At 48.2% G+C, this 18,406-nt stretch overlaps 1 protein-coding gene across 1 annotated transcript in view; it reads left to right on the plus strand.

Moving 5' to 3' along the window:
- The window catches only part of dnah5l (dynein, axonemal, heavy chain 5 like), a 34,818-nt gene that overhangs the window by 12,489 nt on the left and 3,923 nt on the right, over positions 1-18,406 (plus strand). The window contains exons 37-86 of the mRNA XM_030100063.1: positions 398-597; positions 1,034-1,187; positions 1,268-1,378; positions 1,548-1,703; positions 2,055-2,183; positions 2,315-2,530; positions 2,618-2,764; positions 2,840-3,012; positions 3,087-3,157; positions 3,230-3,337; positions 3,425-3,612; positions 3,782-3,976; positions 4,085-4,219; positions 4,443-4,500; positions 4,575-4,706; positions 4,864-5,081; positions 5,255-5,389; positions 5,636-5,812; positions 6,332-6,421; positions 6,835-6,969; positions 7,032-7,133; positions 7,214-7,381; positions 7,491-7,697; positions 7,878-7,970; positions 8,067-8,303; positions 8,411-8,476; positions 8,830-8,970; positions 9,146-9,277; positions 9,420-9,530; positions 9,810-9,964; positions 10,463-10,584; positions 10,682-10,911; positions 10,991-11,149; positions 11,229-11,385; positions 11,564-11,709; positions 11,966-12,100; positions 12,431-12,532; positions 13,634-13,747; positions 15,036-15,203; positions 15,342-15,446; positions 15,711-15,824; positions 15,913-16,089; positions 16,208-16,402; positions 16,533-16,688; positions 16,769-16,951; positions 17,072-17,242; positions 17,319-17,570; positions 17,657-17,783; positions 17,920-18,041; positions 18,114-18,263. Coding sequence (XP_029955923.1) covers positions 398-597; positions 1,034-1,187; positions 1,268-1,378; positions 1,548-1,703; positions 2,055-2,183; positions 2,315-2,530; positions 2,618-2,764; positions 2,840-3,012; positions 3,087-3,157; positions 3,230-3,337; positions 3,425-3,612; positions 3,782-3,976; positions 4,085-4,219; positions 4,443-4,500; positions 4,575-4,706; positions 4,864-5,081; positions 5,255-5,389; positions 5,636-5,812; positions 6,332-6,421; positions 6,835-6,969; positions 7,032-7,133; positions 7,214-7,381; positions 7,491-7,697; positions 7,878-7,970; positions 8,067-8,303; positions 8,411-8,476; positions 8,830-8,970; positions 9,146-9,277; positions 9,420-9,530; positions 9,810-9,964; positions 10,463-10,584; positions 10,682-10,911; positions 10,991-11,149; positions 11,229-11,385; positions 11,564-11,709; positions 11,966-12,100; positions 12,431-12,532; positions 13,634-13,747; positions 15,036-15,203; positions 15,342-15,446; positions 15,711-15,824; positions 15,913-16,089; positions 16,208-16,402; positions 16,533-16,688; positions 16,769-16,951; positions 17,072-17,242; positions 17,319-17,570; positions 17,657-17,783; positions 17,920-18,041; positions 18,114-18,263 — 7,425 coding nt within the window. The remainder of the gene's footprint in view (positions 1-397; positions 598-1,033; positions 1,188-1,267; positions 1,379-1,547; positions 1,704-2,054; positions 2,184-2,314; positions 2,531-2,617; positions 2,765-2,839; positions 3,013-3,086; positions 3,158-3,229; positions 3,338-3,424; positions 3,613-3,781; positions 3,977-4,084; positions 4,220-4,442; positions 4,501-4,574; positions 4,707-4,863; positions 5,082-5,254; positions 5,390-5,635; positions 5,813-6,331; positions 6,422-6,834; positions 6,970-7,031; positions 7,134-7,213; positions 7,382-7,490; positions 7,698-7,877; positions 7,971-8,066; positions 8,304-8,410; positions 8,477-8,829; positions 8,971-9,145; positions 9,278-9,419; positions 9,531-9,809; positions 9,965-10,462; positions 10,585-10,681; positions 10,912-10,990; positions 11,150-11,228; positions 11,386-11,563; positions 11,710-11,965; positions 12,101-12,430; positions 12,533-13,633; positions 13,748-15,035; positions 15,204-15,341; positions 15,447-15,710; positions 15,825-15,912; positions 16,090-16,207; positions 16,403-16,532; positions 16,689-16,768; positions 16,952-17,071; positions 17,243-17,318; positions 17,571-17,656; positions 17,784-17,919; positions 18,042-18,113; positions 18,264-18,406) is intronic.

The raw sequence follows: 18,406 nt of genomic DNA on the forward strand, positions 1-18,406 counted from the left end.
TGTCTGTGACTGACTGCCACTCATTTTAAATGTGTAATTTTTAAGTGAAGCAGCAACAGCATACCGTGTTTTTCTCTCATCAAAATTTCAATATGAAACATTTCAGACACATTTTCTTTAGTAATCTGATGACGAGTTTCTCCTAATTATATATTTCCACTTTGTTTTTGAATAGTCAGTATTTGTTTGAGCCTCTTCTGACTCTTGATGACCTCTCCTGGTCTCCATTTATAAATGTTTTAATAATTATTAACCCAATTCTCTCATTACTATCTCAAAAGAAATACTCTGGTACTCTTTTATTTGACTGTAATTTTCAATATTTGAGAAAAAAGAAATCAAACAAGATGTTTTATGTCTCAGTGTCTCAGAATTAGCTCTGGTTTGAATGCTTCAGGACGTCTGCATCAGCGCGGTGAAGGAGCGCGACATCGAGGCCAAGCTGAAGGACGTGGTGGCCGAGTGGAGCGGCCAGACGCTCAGCTTCGCCTCCTTCAGGACCCGAGGGGAGCTGCTGCTGAGAGGAGCCGAGACGGCCGAGAAAATCTCCGCCATGGAGGACAGCCTGATGGTCCTGACGTCACTGCTGAGCAACAGGTGAGGGAGGGAGGAAATGAACCATTAAAGCTTCTTAAATAAGTTTAAAGAGGAAAGAAAACAAGGAGGGAAGAAAGAAAGAAAAAGAAAAACAGGATTGAAAGTATAGCAAGAGGGAAGAAAGTGATTGAAAATGGGAAAATACAGAGAAATAAAGGAACATAGAAGAAAACTAGTGAACAGAAAGACAGAAGCAACAAAGAATTAGAAGGTGAAAAGAAGGAACAAACTGAAAGGGAAAAAGCTCAGGAAGAAAGAAGAAAGACGAGAGGAAAATATGCTTTTTTTCCATTCTTTTCCCAGAACAAACAATAAAGGAAGTTAGAAAACAAAACACCAAAGAAACAACCAAAATCTGGGATAAAAGATTGTTGGAGATGAGACTGTTATGAAAAGCAAGAAAGAAATTAAAGTATATACGAACCTCCTGCTGCAGGTACAACGCTCCGTTCAAGCCCTCCATCCAGCTGTGGGTGCAGAAACTCTCCAACACCTCAGAGATCATCGAGAAGTGGCTGTCGGTGCAGAACCTGTGGATCTACCTGGAGGCCGTGTTCGTGGGCGGAGACATCGCCAAGCAGCTGCCGCAGGTCGACCAGCGCTGGACGCCGCCGACCGTTCGTTCCTGTTGTCTTTTACGTGCCGTTTGAACTTCGCCCCTCTCCCGCAGGAGGCCAAACGTTTCCAGAACATCGACAAGTCGTGGCAGAGGATCATGCAGCGAGCGCACGAGATTCCCAACGTGGTGCAGTGCTGCGTGGGAGACGAGACGCTCAGCCAGGTGCTGCTCAAACACTTGAAAACACTTCAGTGTATCAAACAACATCCTTCTGACAGATTTCCTCACACTGCTCGATTTATTCACAGGAGACAGACTGACTTTTCCTTTTTTATGCAGTGAGGTTCGACCTTTTTTTCTTAGCTGTAATGGCTGCTTGCCGTCTCTGCAGCTGCTGCCTCACCTGCTGGAGCAGCTGGAGCTCTGCCAGAAGTCTCTGTCCGGTTACCTGGAGAAGAAACGCCTGGTGTTCCCTCGTTTCTTCTTCGTGTCCGACCCCGCGCTGCTGGAGATCCTGGGCCAGGCCTCAGACTCACACACCATACAGGTATCTGAAGTCAGAGAGTGAGTGTGTGTGTAATGAGTTTCTGTGGGCAGAATCTGATTTATTTGTGTGTATAATATTTGTGAGTATAGAATCAGATTTGCACGGGGCAGTGCAGCACATTAATATAAAAACATAAATTTATATCATCATCCAGATTCAGAATTAACAGAGATACTACATTTACATCAGGTTGGAACAAATAACATGAATTAATGTAACAATAAACAAAATCACATCCAGCAGGGAATTATTCCATCTATCTGAATTCATTTGTCCTGTTTCATTCCCGTCTTGCTGTTACTTCCTGTTTGTTTTGGTTGATGAAATCTTTAAGGAGTCTTCGTCTGTCAGGCTCATCTCCTCAGCCTGTTCGACAACGTCAACCGGGTCGTTTTCAATGAGAAAGTCTACGACCAGATGATGAGTTTTCAGTCTCAGGAAGGAGAAACAGTGGCGCTCAGCCAGCCAGTCATGGCACAGGTAAACACACCAACACTGACTTTGACACTCATTCTAACTTTAAAGTGTATATTAAGTAGATTTTTTAAAAATCAGACATGCTTTCCTAAGGTAGAGGAACAGCGTGTAACAGATACTGTTGCGTCTTTCAGGGGAACGTGGAGGTGTGGTTGGGCCAGCTGCTGGCCGGAGTGAGGCAGACGCTCCACTCCATCATCCGTCAGGCCTACTTGGCCATCAGCGACCCCGGCATGAAGCTGCTGGAGTTCCAGTCGGCCTTTCCGGCTCAGGTCGGCCTGCTGGGAATCCAGATGATCTGGACCAGAGATGCAGAGGACGCCTTGGTCCTCAGCAAGTCTGACAAGAAGGTGCAACAAACACAGGGACGTAACCGCAGGTGGAGACGGATCGCGTCGGGGCCCTCCGTTCACCGCTTCTGTTCCGGTGGCTGACAGATCATGCAGACGACCAATCAGAAGTTCCTGGATCTCCTCAACGAGCTGATCGACATGACGACCAGGGAGCTGAGCAGGAACGAGAGGACCAAGTACGAGACGCTCATCACCATCCACGTCCACCAGAGGGACATCTTCGACGACCTGGTGGGTGGACTCAAGGACTGGTACAGTTGAAAAATACTGTTCATATTGAACACTCTGTCACGTTGTTGCTGCCAGGTGCGTCTCAACGTGCGATCGGCCTCAGACTTTGAGTGGCAGAAGCAGTCGAGGTTCTACTTCCTGGAGGACGCGGACAGGTGCGTCATCCAGATCACAGACGTGGAGTTCGGCTACTGCAACGAGTACCTGGGCTGCACCGACAGGCTGGTCATCACGCCGCTCACAGACAGGTAGGCCAGCAGCTCGTGGGAGCGACGCCTTCACCGCCCAGCGGGGATTTGAAGATGTTCAAACGTCTGTGCAGGTGTTACATCACCCTGTCGCAGGCTCTGGGGATGAGTATGGGCGGAGCTCCGGCCGGTCCTGCAGGAACAGGTGACGCGGCGTGAGATTTCAGAGGCAGCTCGGTGAGAATGTTGTTATCCTGACTTTCGAGCGTGTTTCCAGGTAAAACAGAGACCACCAAAGACATGGGCCGCTGTCTGGGGAAGTATGTGGTCGTGTTCAATTGTTCGGACCAGATGGACTACAGAGGACTCGGGCGCATTTATAAAGGTCGGTAACGCCAACTGTCTTTATCCTGTCGTCAGAGACGTGTTCCGTCACACAGCAGTGTCCGTCTCGGCTGCGTGTTTCCTGCAGGTTTGGCTCAGTCCGGCGCCTGGGGCTGCTTCGATGAGTTCAACCGCATCGAGCTGCCGGTGCTCTCTGTCGCCGCCCAGCAGATTTACATCGTCCTGCAGTGTAAGAAGAACAAGAAGAAGCAGTTCATCTTCACCGACGGAGACGTGGTCGACATGGACCCCGAGTTCGGCATCTTCCTCACCATGGTACCTGACCTCTGACCCCGTGAATTACTGCTGCGGGAGTTCGGTTAAACGCCACTTAAAACATCACTTAGACAGGAGTTCTAGAACTGCACAACCTCAGAAACGTTCCTTACAAGCCTTTGATCCGACGTACAGCTGAGACCTTACCTTAGTCCCCTCTCTCCCCCAGAACCCCGGGTACGCCGGCCGACAGGAGCTGCCCGAGAACCTGAAGATTCAGTTCCGCACGGTGGCCATGATGGTCCCGGACCGAGCCATCATCATGAGGGTCAAACTGGCCAGCGCGGGTTTCCGTGACAACCAGGTCCTCAGCAGGAAGTTCTACACGCTCTATAAGCTCTGCGAGGAGCAGCTTTCCAAACAGGTGCGAGAAAAAAAACGCCGATATTAGCTACTCTGTGTGTGTCTATATCAAAGTCCTGAATGTGCCTTTTTCTAATTAATATTCCTCTCCATAATGTCTTTACTTCAGGTCCATTATGATTTTGGTTTGAGGAACATTTTGTCCGTCTTGAGGACGCTGGGAGCTGTGAAGAGATCGAACCCGTCTGAACCGGAGAAGACGGTGGTGATGAGAGTCCTGAGGGACATGAACCTCTCCAAACTGGTGCGTCTGGTAGTTCTCTGACAGGAAAAAAAAGTACCTTTTTAATCCCAAACTGTGTCAGTCCCCCTGATTGTTAGAAACACAAGTCCCCTCATCCAGTAACTAGTTGCTTTTTTATTTGCAGCAAACTGCTCCATTATCTTCTAAAGAAGAACTTGTGATAAATACAGATCTTTGAGTCACCACAGTGCAGAATGCATGTTGCTTCTGTTTCTTTGTGCAGGTGGACGAGGACGAGCCTCTCTTCATGAGTCTCATCAACGATCTGTTTCCAGGCATCGGTACGTTTCTCTCTCACAACAGTTTCGCAAATGATCAGGAATGATGTCCTAAATTGTCTCTTCGATCTTTGTAGTTCTGGATAAAGCCGGGTATCCAGACTTGGAGGCGTCCATCTCCAGTCAGGCTCAGCAAGCCGGCCTCATTCCTCACCCGCCCTGGATCCTCAAACTGGTTCAACTCTACGAGACACAGAGAGTCCGACATGGTCGGGAACAGTCTGTCTTTAATCTCTTAATGGAAAAATTTAAATTAGTGGATCTTTATAAGCAGCAACTTCAAACTGCTTTTAGTCATCCTTCAGTCTAAAATGCTGCTGTTCTGCTTCAGCTTAATCATGATAACAACGCCCTCTGCTCTTGCAGGCATGATGACGTTGGGCCCCAGCGGCGCCGGGAAGACGGCCTGCATCCACACGCTGATGAAGGCCATGACGGAGTGCGGCTCGCCCCACCGGGAGATGAGGATGAACCCCAAAGCCATCACGGCCTCGCAGATGTTCGGCACGCTGGACGTCACCACCAACGACTGGACGGACGGCGTCTTCTCCACGCTGTGGAGGAAAACGCTCAAGGCCAAGAAGGTGAACGGATGTGCTTAGATTTTTCTGCAGTTTTGCTTATTTTAGCTCTTCCAGCACAAATGCAAAGCATCACTTACTTTTATTTAAAAACGACCTCTTTACAGATTCATCCTTGGGGCCTGACTTTGCACTCAGTCCACACGTTTTACTATGTTTTTGTATCTACATGTCAGGGGGAATTCATCTGGATCGTGCTGGACGGCCCAGTCGACGCCATCTGGATCGAGAACCTGAACTCTGTTTTAGACGACAATAAGACTCTGACTCTGGCGAATGGAGATCGGATCCCCATGGCGCCCTGCTGCAAGGTGTTGTCAATACCACAAGAAATGTGGTAAAGCTCCTAAACGGAGGCGGTATTGAACTGACGATTAGGGGGTCTGGCTTTTTTCCCTCAGACTGATGATATAACAGTAAAATTAGCAGCTTTTCGAATTACAAATGATCAGTGCCGTGAGTTAGATGGTGTCAGACACTTTTTTTTTAAAATAAAGTAATAATAACCAGAGGACAGAGACGATTTAAACTGAAGAATTCTTCATTCTGCCCCTCAGATTGTCTTTGAGCCTCACAACATCGACAACGCCTCCCCGGCCACGGTGTCCAGGAACGGGATGGTGTTCATGAGCTCCTCGGTGCTCAGCTGGAGCCCCGTCCTGCAGGCCTGGCTCCAGACACTCCCCGAGCAGCAGGCCCACGCCCTCAGGCGCTGCTTCGACTGCTGCTACCAGGTCGAATAGTGACTTCAGGGACCTGATTTACTAAAATCCAATCGCCCGCTCACACAAATGGATTATGATTTCAGTTTGTGTACTGACTCAGAATAACAACTAACAGGCGTATTCAATCTTCTGTGTGATTTAGACCCTGTTTACACTGTTTGTTCTGCACAAATGTTTAGTTGATCACATCTTTAATACAGATGTGAGTGTGATTGTTTCTCTTGTTCTGCAACCTGCTTTTACCATTATTCAGGGATGGTTTGTGGCCTTTGATATTTAATATTTAATGCCATTTAGATTAATTCTTTTGATTCACTGGTGCAATCAACAGTCATAAGCAGATGGGATGTGGTTGAGACCTGAAGCAGAGCTAACAATTAGTCATTACTGCACTAAAGATCTCGTCACTATTCAGCTCACCTAAAGTATGTTTATAGCTTTTTTCCTCTGCTTTAAGATTTTGTGATAAAACAAACAAGCAGACAGAATGCAGATGTAATGATGCATTTTAATTTTCATGCTTTGCAGGATTTGCTGGACTTTGTCTCCACCGCTGTCTCTCCGAAGATGCAGGTGCTGGAGTGTATGTACATCAGACAGACTATCGACCTGCTGCAGGTAAGAAGCACAAACAATTTAAACACAGTAAATAAATAAACTACTGCAAACTCTTGAATTGTCCATATTAATGTGACCGTCTGCAAAGTGGTCTTTAGGTCATTTTTCTCAACATGATCACATTTAGTGAGCGCAAAGATTGAAATACTGTCAAAATGACACTCTACCAATTTACAGCTGGCCCCCCATGACTTCTATTAGGAGATATATCATTTATCAACTTCCTCAACAGACAAATGTAATTTCAAATTAACCAATCGTCTAAAGCGTGCAAAACTCTCGTGTGAATCTTCGTGTTTTCAGACGATGTCACTCGTGGTGTCATCCTCCGTAAATCACCAGAAAAAAACACAAGAACCGAACGTCCAGTCTATATTTTAAGCCTCGCCTACAGCTCGTCTCCATGTTCTTAGGGTTTGCTGCCGGCGGCGGAGGAGAAGCAGGGTTGCCATGGCGACGTGGGTCGACTGTTTGTGTTTGCCGTCATGTGGTCGCTGGGCGCCCTGCTGGAGCTGGACGACAGAGCGAAGATGGAGGCCTTCCTGAAGGTAAGGGTCTCACTCTTGCTTTTTCTTCCTTCTCTTATGTTTACATTGTTCTTCTCTTGAAGGCCCACAGTTCGTCTCTGGACCTGCCGCATACTCAGGACGACCAGACCATCTTTGAGTTCACCGTCAGTGAGCAGGGCGAGTGGGAGCACTGGTCCAAAAAGGTCTGTAACGCCCAAACTCGTCCCCCTGGTCTCACATCTGTGAGAACCAACTCGTGATGCTCCCCGTTGCCCTGTTTCAGGTCCCAGAGTACGTCTACCCCAAAGACCAGATCCCCGACTACTCGTCCATCCTGGTCCCCAACGTGGACAACGTGCGGACGGACTTCCTGATGCAGACCATCGTGAAGCAGAGGAAGGCAGTGCTGCTGATCGGAGAGCAGGGAACCGCCAAGACCGTCATGATCAAAGTGAGGCCAGCAGCGTGAGGTCAACCGAGGGGACCAGAGCAGTCAGAAAGGCGGTGGTTCATGTTTAAAAGGCACACAAGTTTTTTCGAGTGCGTGCGCGTTTCTGCAGGGCTACACCGGGAAGCTGGACCCAGAGCTCCACCTCAGCAAGACGGTGAACTTCTCCTCGGCCACGCTGCCCGGCATGTTCCAGAGGACCATCGAGAGCTACATCGACAAGCGGATGGGCAACACCTACGGGCCGCCGGCCGGACGCAGGATGACCGTGTTCGTGGACGACATCAACATGCCCGTCATCAATGAGTGGGGGGACCAGGTGTGCTCCGGTCGCTCTTTCATCGGCTCTCATACTAAGAAGAAATTTTATTTCATGTTGCAAGAAATGTAAAAAAACCAAAGTCTTTTTCTTAAGATTTCCTCATAAGATCGATCCTTACGTCCATTCCACCAGTGAGATTAACTGTGTCCTCCTGTCCCCGCCCCTTCATCCACTCAGATAACCAATGAGATTGTGCGTCAGCTGATGGAGCAGGGAGGTTTCTACAGTCTGGATCGACCAGGAGAGTTCATCTCCGTCGTGGACGTTCAGGTGACACTATTTATTTGTCTCGTGCTGATAACCATGACAGTGTCCTCCTATGTATATCTGTGAATTAATTCCGCTTTGATCAACGCCCTTAACCAGCTGGTGGCGGCCATGATCCACCCCGGCGGCGGTCGGAACGACATCCCACAGCGTCTCAAGAGGCAGTTCTCCATCTTTAACTGCACGCTGCCCTCCAACTCCTCCATCGATAAGATCTTCGGCACCGTGGCTCAGGGCTACTTCTGCCCGGAGAGAGGCTTCCCCCCCGACGTGGTCCACCTCGCCGCCGCCCTCGTGCCGACCACCAGGAGGGTGTGGCAGGCTGTGAAGGCCAAGGTAAAATCCCAGTAAAGATCAATGAAATGCAGCCGATTACCTTTGTTACTCACATCACTGTATGTGTGTGTGCTGCTTGAATTGTTTTCTTCCACGTTTCTCCTCAGATGTTACCGTCACCTGCGAAGTTTCACTACATCTTCAACCTGAGGGACCTCAGCAGAATCTGGCAGGTAAAAAAATGTGCTTAAAGGACTTAAAGGTGTTTCCCTTTGTTTGTTTTCATCAGAATGCTGTTTTTCACCATAGTTATCAGTTTGTGGCTATAATAGATGTGAATATAGGTTATTGTCAGTAAATGTAAATTATCCACATTCAAAATCACAAAACAGAAAATCATAATTAATAGAAAATGATCTGAACGCAATGAAATCCAGATAATGAATGTCCTTCAAATGTCCTCTCGTCTGCTGTGAGGCTGTTAAAGTTAGATCTGAGAAAAGGTCCACAGTCCCTGCTGTAAGTCACTGTGTGTTTGTTTTCCTCACAGCTGCTGGGGTTGTGTGTTGTGTGTTGTGTGTTTCAGGGAATCCTGACGGTGAAGTCTGAGGTGTGCCAGAGCCCCGAGCTCCTCTCCGCTCTCTTCCATCACGAGTGTTGCAGAGTGATCGCCGACCGGTTTATCGACGGCAGCGACAGGCAAACGTTCGGCAGCATCATGGAGAAGGTGCTTCTCTGCCTTCTGAATTAATCAACATTAATGCTGAGTCACAAATATGGAAATATCTGAAGTTTGTTTTTTCACAATGATCTAAAATACATGAAAGATATTGTGAAATAAGAAATTAGTGTGACCCAGACCTGTAATGGTTTCCAGTCGATGAACCTTACCCTTCTTTCAGATCGTAGTGGAGGATCATGGGAAAACTCTGACTGAGCACGCTCAGTGGGACAGCTGCTTCGTGGACTTCCTGCGAGACGCTCCGGAGGCGACGGGTGACGAGCCGGAGGACGCTGAGCTGGAGGCTCCGAAGGTCACAGAAACGGGCCCAACACAGCGAACTGTGTTTCATTAATGTTTCGATTTGAAAATCTCCCGCTCAGCATTCGTCAGTCAGAATGTTGATATTTGGATGAAAATCTCTCGTGTGTGTAAAGTGTTCACTTGACTGACAGGTGTACGAGCCGATCCCGTCGCTGGACGCTCTGGCGGAGCGACTGTCGGTTTTCCAGCAGCAGTACAACGAGGCCATGAGGGGTGGAGCCATGGACCTGGTCTTCTTCAAGGTAACGCTGACATCTGTCATGTGTGAAGCATCCACACACTTTTCTCAGATTAATCGAGCTCAGGTGTCCAGTGACAAAATGCTACATGATGAATTTGTATGGAACCTTGGAATTTGACACCAGCCTCATTCCTGGTTTGATATACTGTATGTTTTGCTTGTTCTTTGCTTCAATATTGAGAATTCTAATACAGAATAGAAATCATTGATAACAGGCCGAGCACAACAGCTGTAATATCCGTCTCTCCTGGCTGCTGCTCTGTTGTTGCTCCTTTGACAGGACGCCATGACGCACCTGATGCGGATCTCGCGGATCCTGAGGACTCCGCAGGGGAACGCCCTGCTGGTCGGGGTCGGCGGGTCGGGCAAGCAGAGTCTGACCAGGCTGGCCTCATTTATCGCCGGATACCAAACGTTCCAGATCACGCTGACCAGGTCCGCACTGCGCACACACAAGGGGCATCTACTGAGGGGTGCTTTAAAATATTCTCTTCCAACCTTCATCATTTTTTTCTACTGTATATAAACTGAACTAAAATCAGCCCAAACTAGTTTAAAATCAGGCTAAAAGCTGGCCAGTAACTTAAACTTAAACTTAAACTATGCCCAAAGCTAGTTTAACTAGTTTAAAATCAAGCAGAATGAGTTTGAAACTGGTTTGAAAATTAAATGGAAAGCTAATTTAAAATTAATTAAAAACTAGCCTAAAACCCGTCCTAAATTAAGTGAAATGTGGTCGACAATTAAAGTCTCATCCTAATTAGTGTCACCGATGGGCTGTACGATGATCTCACCTCATTATCCCACATATGATTTATGATTTACACTATAAAACCAGCAGAAGCCTGAAACCAGTTTAAAATGAAACTATAAGCTCATTATAAACTCAGAAACTAACCCGAAGCTGTTTTTTCTCATTTTTTTGCCCTGCAGGTCGTACAGCAGCAGTAACCTTCTGGAGGATCTGAAGACGTTGTATCGTATCGCCGGTCAGCAGGGGAAAGGAGTCACCTTCCTCTTCACCGACAATGACATCAAAGAAGAAGCTTTCCTTGGTAGCGCGAGCCGCTTTCGAGCCATGAGAGTCAAACAGAAAACCTCCATGCCTCCAGTTTCTGGTTCCCCGGTCCTGATCCGTCTCCTGTCCTGCAGAATACATGAACAACGTCCTGGCGAGCGGCGAAGTTTCCAACCTGTTCGCTCGTGACGAACTGGACGACATCACCCAGGAACTGATCCCCGTCATGAAGCGTCAGCACCCCCGCCGACCCCCGACCCCCGAGAACCTGTACGACTTCTTCCTGTCCAGGGTGCGGAGCAACCTCCACGTGGTGCTCTGCTTCTCCCCTGTCGGGGAGAAGTTTCGGACTCGGGCCCTGAAGGTGAGGCCGCGCGATCGAATGCAGCGATCAGATACAACCAGAGAAACGTCTGTGACCTTCTGACCTTTGACCCGAGCAGTTCCCCGGCCTGATCTCGGGCTGCACCGTGGACTGGTTCCAGCGCTGGCCTCGGGACGCCCTCATCGCCGTGTCACACCACTTCCTGTCCCAGTACCAGGACCTCCGCTGCTCCGAGGACGTCAAGCAGAGCGTGGTGGTTACCATGGGAACCTTCCAGGTAGCGCTAACGCAGCGATTCGGCGTGTGTTTCCATCACTACCAGGCCTCCTCTGATCGCGTGACCGTTGTTCCGTCAGGATCTGGTGGCGGAGAAGTGCGCCGAGTATTTCGAGCGTTTCCGCCGTCAGACGTTCGTGACGCCCAAATCCTACCTGTCCTTCATCGACGGCTACAAGATCATCTACAGCGAGAAGATCGCACACGTGGGCACGCTGGCCGAACGCATGAAGACAGGTCAGAAGTGAAGGAGGCCGAACAGACGTCTGACTTGATGAGTCTTTACAGTAAAGGACGACACACAGGAGAGATTCTGAAGTTGATGATGAAACGAGAGGCCAAGTCCATCTTTTTGGTCTATTTGTGTGTGTGTAGTTGTTGATTGCTCAGATTCATTGTCAGTCCTCTTGCTCAGGTCTGTGTAAGCTGATGGAGGCGGAACAGTCCGTTTCTCAGCTGTCGGAGGAGCTGGTGGTGAAGGAGAAGGAACTCGCCGTCGCCTCCCAGAAGGCGAACGAAGTCCTGCAGGAGGTCACCGTCAAAGCTCAGGCTGCGGAGAAGGTCAGAAAGAGACATGGAGGGACTGTCTTTTTCTTAATCTAATGTATGTTTAAACTCATAATACAAAGAAGTAATAGAGAAGAAGTGTGACATATCGTTTGTATAGTGTGTTCAGACCAGATATGCTGCAGCTTTTATAGGAAATAGTGTCTCTGATTCTGAAGTTCCGTGTCAGCAGTGTTTTTTTTATTTATTACAGAAAGCTGAAAGCCAAAGAACAGAAATTAACCATTTTAACGGTCTCTGTCTGTTTCAGGTGAAGCAGCAGGTGCAGAAAGTGAAGGATAAAGCTCAGCTCATCGTGGACGAGATAGAGGCCGATAAAACGGTGGCAGAGTCCAAACTGGAAGCTGCGAAGCCAGCGCTGGAGGCAGCCGAGGCCGCGCTGCAGGTGAGACACACAAATCCATCATCTAAATAACAAACTGAAGGCTGCTGCCACCAGCAGGGGGCGTGCTGTGACTTTAATTCAGGAAGTCAGCAGGGCGTTTATCTTCCTCACACTCAGAGATCCTGCTGCATGTGGATGGAATAAAGTATTCGAGAAAAATCCACCATGAAGTTAAAATCCAATTGTTTTGGTTTTGGGATCTGTAAATGTAACTTTTCCATGTGATTGTAATCATTTGAATTGTTTTTATTTAGAGATTGCCTGTCTTAAGTACTGTAAATAACACACTGCTGTGTGTTTGTCTTATCGTTGTCTTTCCTGTGACTGTAGACCATTAAACCGGCCGACATCGCCACTGTGAGGAAGCTGCAGAAGCCTCCACATCTCATCATGAGGATCATGGACGCCGTGCTGCTGCTCTTCCAGAGGAAGGTCGGCAGTTTAAGTTAGATCTACACATTGAAAGGGTTGCTGCCACACAAAGCTTTGAAATATGATGTGTTTGATGGAGTTGAACACAATTTCAGGCAAACAACAATTGTTATGAAGATAAGATGAGATTAGATGTTACGGAGACTGAGGAATAAATGGGTACAATCACTTGAGATGAGTTAAAAATCCAAAATGAGATGATAGAATACTGTATATCAGGGCTGAGATCAGATCAGGTAAACAGTTAACTTACCATATATTAGATAGAATGAGCTCAGATGACATAAAGTGAGACTAGAAAGGATGAGATGAGATGAAATACTAAGAGAAGGGATGATTTCGGGTGACGGGAGATTAAACAGAATGTGACTGAATGACCAAAGATGAGACAGAATGAGCTGAGATAAGATGTTATCAGAGGAGATGAGACAGAAATAGATCAGGTAGGATGACACAAGATGAAATGGTATATGAACAGATGACATAGAATGAACTGAATTGAATTGAAGACACTACAAGATGACAGGATGACATTGGATTAGATGGAACCAGATAATGCAGGATGATACTAGATGAGATGATAAATGATCAGATCAGATGAGATATGGCAAACTGGAGACTAGAATAACAGAAAAGAGATGAAGTGGGATAAAGGATGACAGAAGAGAAAATTAGATGATATTGAATGAGATTTGATCAGATGAGAATAGCTATAATGTGACAGGATAGAAGTGCAAATGTTCATAATTAAGAAATATATTTAAGATAAATTGATGCGTTGGGGTGTGTGGCTACTAAAGTGAGCATGCTGACCGGCTCGCCTCACTGTGTCCAGTCATGTGAATCGAAACTAACCTGTCCTGCAAATGGAAATTAATTAAAGACAGACTGACTCACTACTGCCACCTGACACACAAAGATAGCATTACGCAACCTTGAAGCAAATTGCACATACAACTGTGATCACCTCTTTATCGTCACTTCAGGACATCTCTGACTTTGAGTCTTCTTACCAAAATGTATTGTGTATATGGGATTTCATCTGCTCTTTCTTTTTCCTTTGGTTTTTTTTTTTTTTTTTTTTTTTTTTGCTTCTCTCAGGTCGACCCGATGACGGCCGACCCTGAACGACCTTGCCCACGGCCTTCGTGGGGAGAAGCCATGAAGCTGATGCAGAACTCTTCCTTCCTGAACATGCTGCTCAACTTCAGCAAGGTGACGATCACATCATCTTCAGCTCTCTTTATGTCCCGCTACAGACGGACAATGTGACAGCATGACGTGTTTTTATTGCAAAATATTTTGTATGAAAGATCACTAAAAACATGTGTCAAAATCTTTGTAAAGCAGTGCATAGTAGCTTTACAGAAAGTGCTAAAGCTCCAGTATATGTCCACAGTTCAGAAGTTAATCTGCGTAATGGTTAAAAATTTGCCTCTATTGATTGTGTGTCAAGATGATTTGGCAAATGAGCGACAAAACAAAACCTAATCTTTAATTGAGTAGGAGATTTAAAGCACCAGTTTTGATGAACCTCTGTTTTTTGATTACTGGACATAATGTGCTCACAGTCGAGGTCTCAAATTCAGCAGTACAAAAACACACCTCTGTGTGTGGAGGGAGGGAAACTCCCTTCTCATCTTTTCCCCGAGCAGCCGTCACCTGCTCGCTCGCCGCTGTCTGCATGTGTGTCACATACCTGCTAAGCTGTGGATTAGAGGAGCTGGATCTGCTCGCCTGGAAAAAACCCTGAACCCCCCCGAGAGCGCGTCAGCAGATCTCCGCCTCTCACTGGAGAGTCCGGCTTTTTAAATGTGGCGTCGATAAGATGTCTCATAAATATCTCGGTGTTCAACACATCGCTCTGTCTCCTGCAGCCTCCTAAAATCATAGCCAAAAGGTCTCGGCGTGACAGATTAGAGCAGAGTCAGACCAGGTCCATACAGCTCGTCTGAGATCACAGCTTCAAAACTACAGCAGCCAAAAGGACACGAGTCCATAGGAGCCAAGTTTCAAAAGGTTTCTGGGTTTCATGTCTCAGTAAAGTTAAAGTTGGAGCTGCAAAACCCCCATTACTGCAACAGCTGAAGCTGCATCAGCGGGAGGACGATGCTCTGTAATCTGGATGTTCGGACTTTGTGAAACAAGCAGATTTATGAATTAACAGCTCTTAGAAATAGACGTTAGCCTTTATTTAATGCCAAGGCTAATCAAAGCTACTGCGACGACATGTTGCAGTCACTAGGACTGAGTTAATTCAATGTTTTTGAGGCTCTTCTTTGAGCAAACAGAAGTTTAGGGAAATAATAACAGCTACTAAAGAAAATGTCATTGGATGGAGTACCGTGGGCAGAGGAGGGAGCACGGAGAGGGATGAATTTCATGTAATTTACATGTCTTCTTTCTCCCCAGTCATTGACTGATTGTTTGGTTTTGGCAGCAACATTCTGTTCAGGTTGTTATAAACCTGTAGGTGATCTGATCTGGTCTGTTTGGGCTGCAGGACTCCATCACTGGGGAGGTGGTGGAGCTGCTCGCTCCGTACCTGGACATGGACGACTACAACATGGAGTCGGCTAAGAGGATCTGCGGTAACGTGGCAGGCCTCTGCTCCTGGACTCAGGCCATGGTCGACTTCTACGCCATCAATAAGGAGGTGCTGCCTCTGAAGGTACGTAGTGTTCAGTAATGCACTGGATTTTGAGTTGTTGAGGTTATTGTGGGTGTTAAAGCAAATTCTGTGGAGTCAAGAAGACTGGGGATTGTTCAGTGTGTGTGCACGTGCGTGTGTGTGTGTGTGTGTGTGTAGGCTAACCTGGCTCTGCAGGAAGCCCGTCTGGTCGTCGCTCAGGCTGAACTCGCTAAAGCTCAGGAACAGCTGGACGCCAAACAGCAGGAGCTGGACGCCGTGCAGGTGAACAGAGACTCTGACTCCAGAGTGCACCGTCGTCACCCCGTCCCACCTTTACTTTCAGTCAGCTGAGTCAGGAGAAGTTAGCACCGACTTTGAACCAGGAGAAGAATATGAAGTTTTCAATAAAGAGCCTGAATGGGTCAGGCGTATCCGCTGTGGGTCTTTGAGAGCTTTTATTTGTTCTAGTTTACTGCTTCAGTCTCAAAGATTACCAAAGAGACATTGGGAACATTTTTGAGGAACGGTTACTTGCGTGAACTTCAGGCGCTGTACGACGCTGCCATGAAAGAGAAGCAGGACCTGGAGGACGACGCTCAGGCCTGCCGCCGCAAGATGTCCAACGCCACGGCTCTGATCGATGGGCTTGGAGGCGAGAAGGTCCGATTGAATCTTTCACTTGTCTGTCAAGACTTTAATTTGCATTGAGTCATCTGCAGCCTCCCTGACGGTCTTGTGTTCTCCGCAGGTTCGCTGGACTGAAAGCAGCGCCGGCTTCCAGACTCAGATCAAACACCTGGTGGGAGACGTCCTCCTGTCCACGGGCTTCCTGTCCTACGCCGGGCCCTTTAACCAGGAGTACCGCAGCCTGCTGCTGCGGCTGTGGAAGAAAGAGATGGAGGAGAAGCTCATCCCGTTCAGTCCGGTAAGACGTCACGGCGCTTTGACCTGTTCAGATCGTAGTGGTTGACTTCCAGTGGATCGATAAAGTGTCGGATCAGATTTATCCAATGGAACCAAACCTTCTCCGTCTCTCGCCGCAGGATTTGAATGTGATCGGCCTGCTGGTGGACAACGCCACCGTGAGTGAGTGGAACCTGCAGGGTTTACCCAGCGACGATCTGTCCATCCAGAACGGCATCGTGGTGACCAAAGCATCTCGCTACCCGCTGCTCATCGACCCTCAGGGCCAGGGCAAGACCTGGATCCAGAACCGAGAGCGAGACCAGCAGCTCCAGGTGAGTCCTCAGCCCCCCATCAGACGGAGATGTTAAATGATCGGTGGATTTTCTGATCCAGTGCGTTGGTTTTCAGTGTCTCGCCCAAAAACACTTGATTCCAGGATTCTGATCTTCTTTTGCATCTCAGGTGACATCTTTAAATCATAAGTATTTTCGGTCCCACCTGGAGGACAGTCTGTCTCTGGGGCGCCCCCTGCTGCTGGAGGACGTAGGGGAGGAGCTGGACCCCGTCCTGGACAACATACTGGACAAGAACTACATCAAGTCTGGATCCACTTTTAAGGTAAAACGTTATTCTTTTGACATAGAAACAAAGAATCCTGAGAAAATCCAGTGCCGCTGCTCCATCTCCTCCTCATGCAGGTGAAAGTTGGAGATAAAGAGGTGGATGTGATGAAGGGCTTCACTCTCTACATCACCACTAAGCTTGCCAACCCGGCGTACAGCCCCGAGATCAGTGCCAGGACCGCCGTGGTGGACTTCACCGTCACTCAGCGAGGCCTGGAGGACCAGCTGCTGGGACGAGTCATCCTGCTGGAGAAGCAGGTCAGAGACTGGCGTGTGCGCCACTTCCTGAACATTTCCAGTGACATAACCTCAGTTTCTGTGAGGGACTCTCCTGAATCCTGGATCTTGATATGCGGTCCTCACCTTGGGTGCTTCCAGGAGCTGGAGGCAGAGAGAGTGAAGCTCCTGGAGGAGGTGACGTCCAACAAGAGGAAGATGCAGGAGCTGGAGGACAGTCTGCTCTTCAGGCTGACCAGCACTGAGGGGTCCCTGGTGGAGGACCAGTCTCTGATCGAGGTCCTGAGGATCACCAAGACCACTGCTCAGGAGGTACAGCTCTCTGTCTGGTTGGGACTGTTGTACTGATTTTCTAAAAGTTGTAAAAGTCTGAGTTTTTGTCTCCCAGGTGAGCGAGAAGCTGTCGGTCGCCGCTGAGACAGAGGTGAAGATCAACCAGGCCAGGGAGGAGTACCGTCCGGTGGCCACCAGGGGCAGCATCCTCTACTTCCTGATCGTGGAGATGTCCCTGGTGAACGTCATGTACCAGACGTCGCTGCGACAGTTCCTGGGGCTTTTCGACTCGTCCATGCAGAATTCAGCCAAGTCGCAGCTCACATCCAAACGTATCGGCAACATCATCGCCTTCCTCACCTACCAGGTGCTGCTTTAGTTTTAGCTCTGAAGACCTGACTTCCTTCAAGAGATGAACTGGAGCTCTGAGTGTCTTGCTGGTTCCTCCCTCAGGTGTTCTGCTACACGGCCCGAGGTCTGTACGAGGAGCACAAGCTGCTGTTCACGCTGCTGTTAGGGCTGAAGATCGACCTGCAGGCCCGGAACATCTCGCACTCCGAGGTGCTCACCTTCATCAAAGGTTACTCATCTATTTATTTATTTATCCTCTTTGGTTTTTTTTCCTCCTTCCTTCATCATCTTGAATCATCTTGAATACCTAAGGAGTGCGCTCTCTCGCTCTCTCTCTCTATCGCTCTCTCTTTATCTCGCGGTAGGCGGTGCCTCTCTGGATTTGAACTCGGTGGAGTCCAAACCGCGGCGCTGGATCCTGGATCAGACCTGGCTGAACCTGGTGCAGCTGTCAGCTCTGCCTCCGTTCTCTCAGATCCTCACGCAGGTTAAATAACGTGCATGTGAGCCGAGCTTAGAGCCTCCGGGGGCGCACGATTCACGTTTCACGCATGTCCAGGTGAACCAGAACGAGCGAGCCTGGAGGTCCTGGTTTGATCACCCCGCCCCGGAAGACGCCCCACTGCCTGATGGGTACGAAGAGAAGCTGGACACCTTCCGGAAGCTTCTGCTCATTCGCAGCTGGTGTCCAGACCGAACTATCGCTCAGGTAGGCAGAGCCTTTAGATTTAGCGAGGTAATCAAGACATCAAGGTAAATGACTTTAATCACAAGTGATTTACCTTGATGATCGCAATCACTTTAGATAAATGCTGAAGCTGATTACATGACAGTTTTTATGTTGCTGTTAAG

This window comes from Salarias fasciatus, chromosome 9 (genome assembly GCF_902148845.1).
Source record: "Salarias fasciatus chromosome 9, fSalaFa1.1, whole genome shotgun sequence".
Classification (NCBI taxonomy): domain Eukaryota; kingdom Metazoa; phylum Chordata; class Actinopteri; order Blenniiformes; family Blenniidae; genus Salarias; species Salarias fasciatus.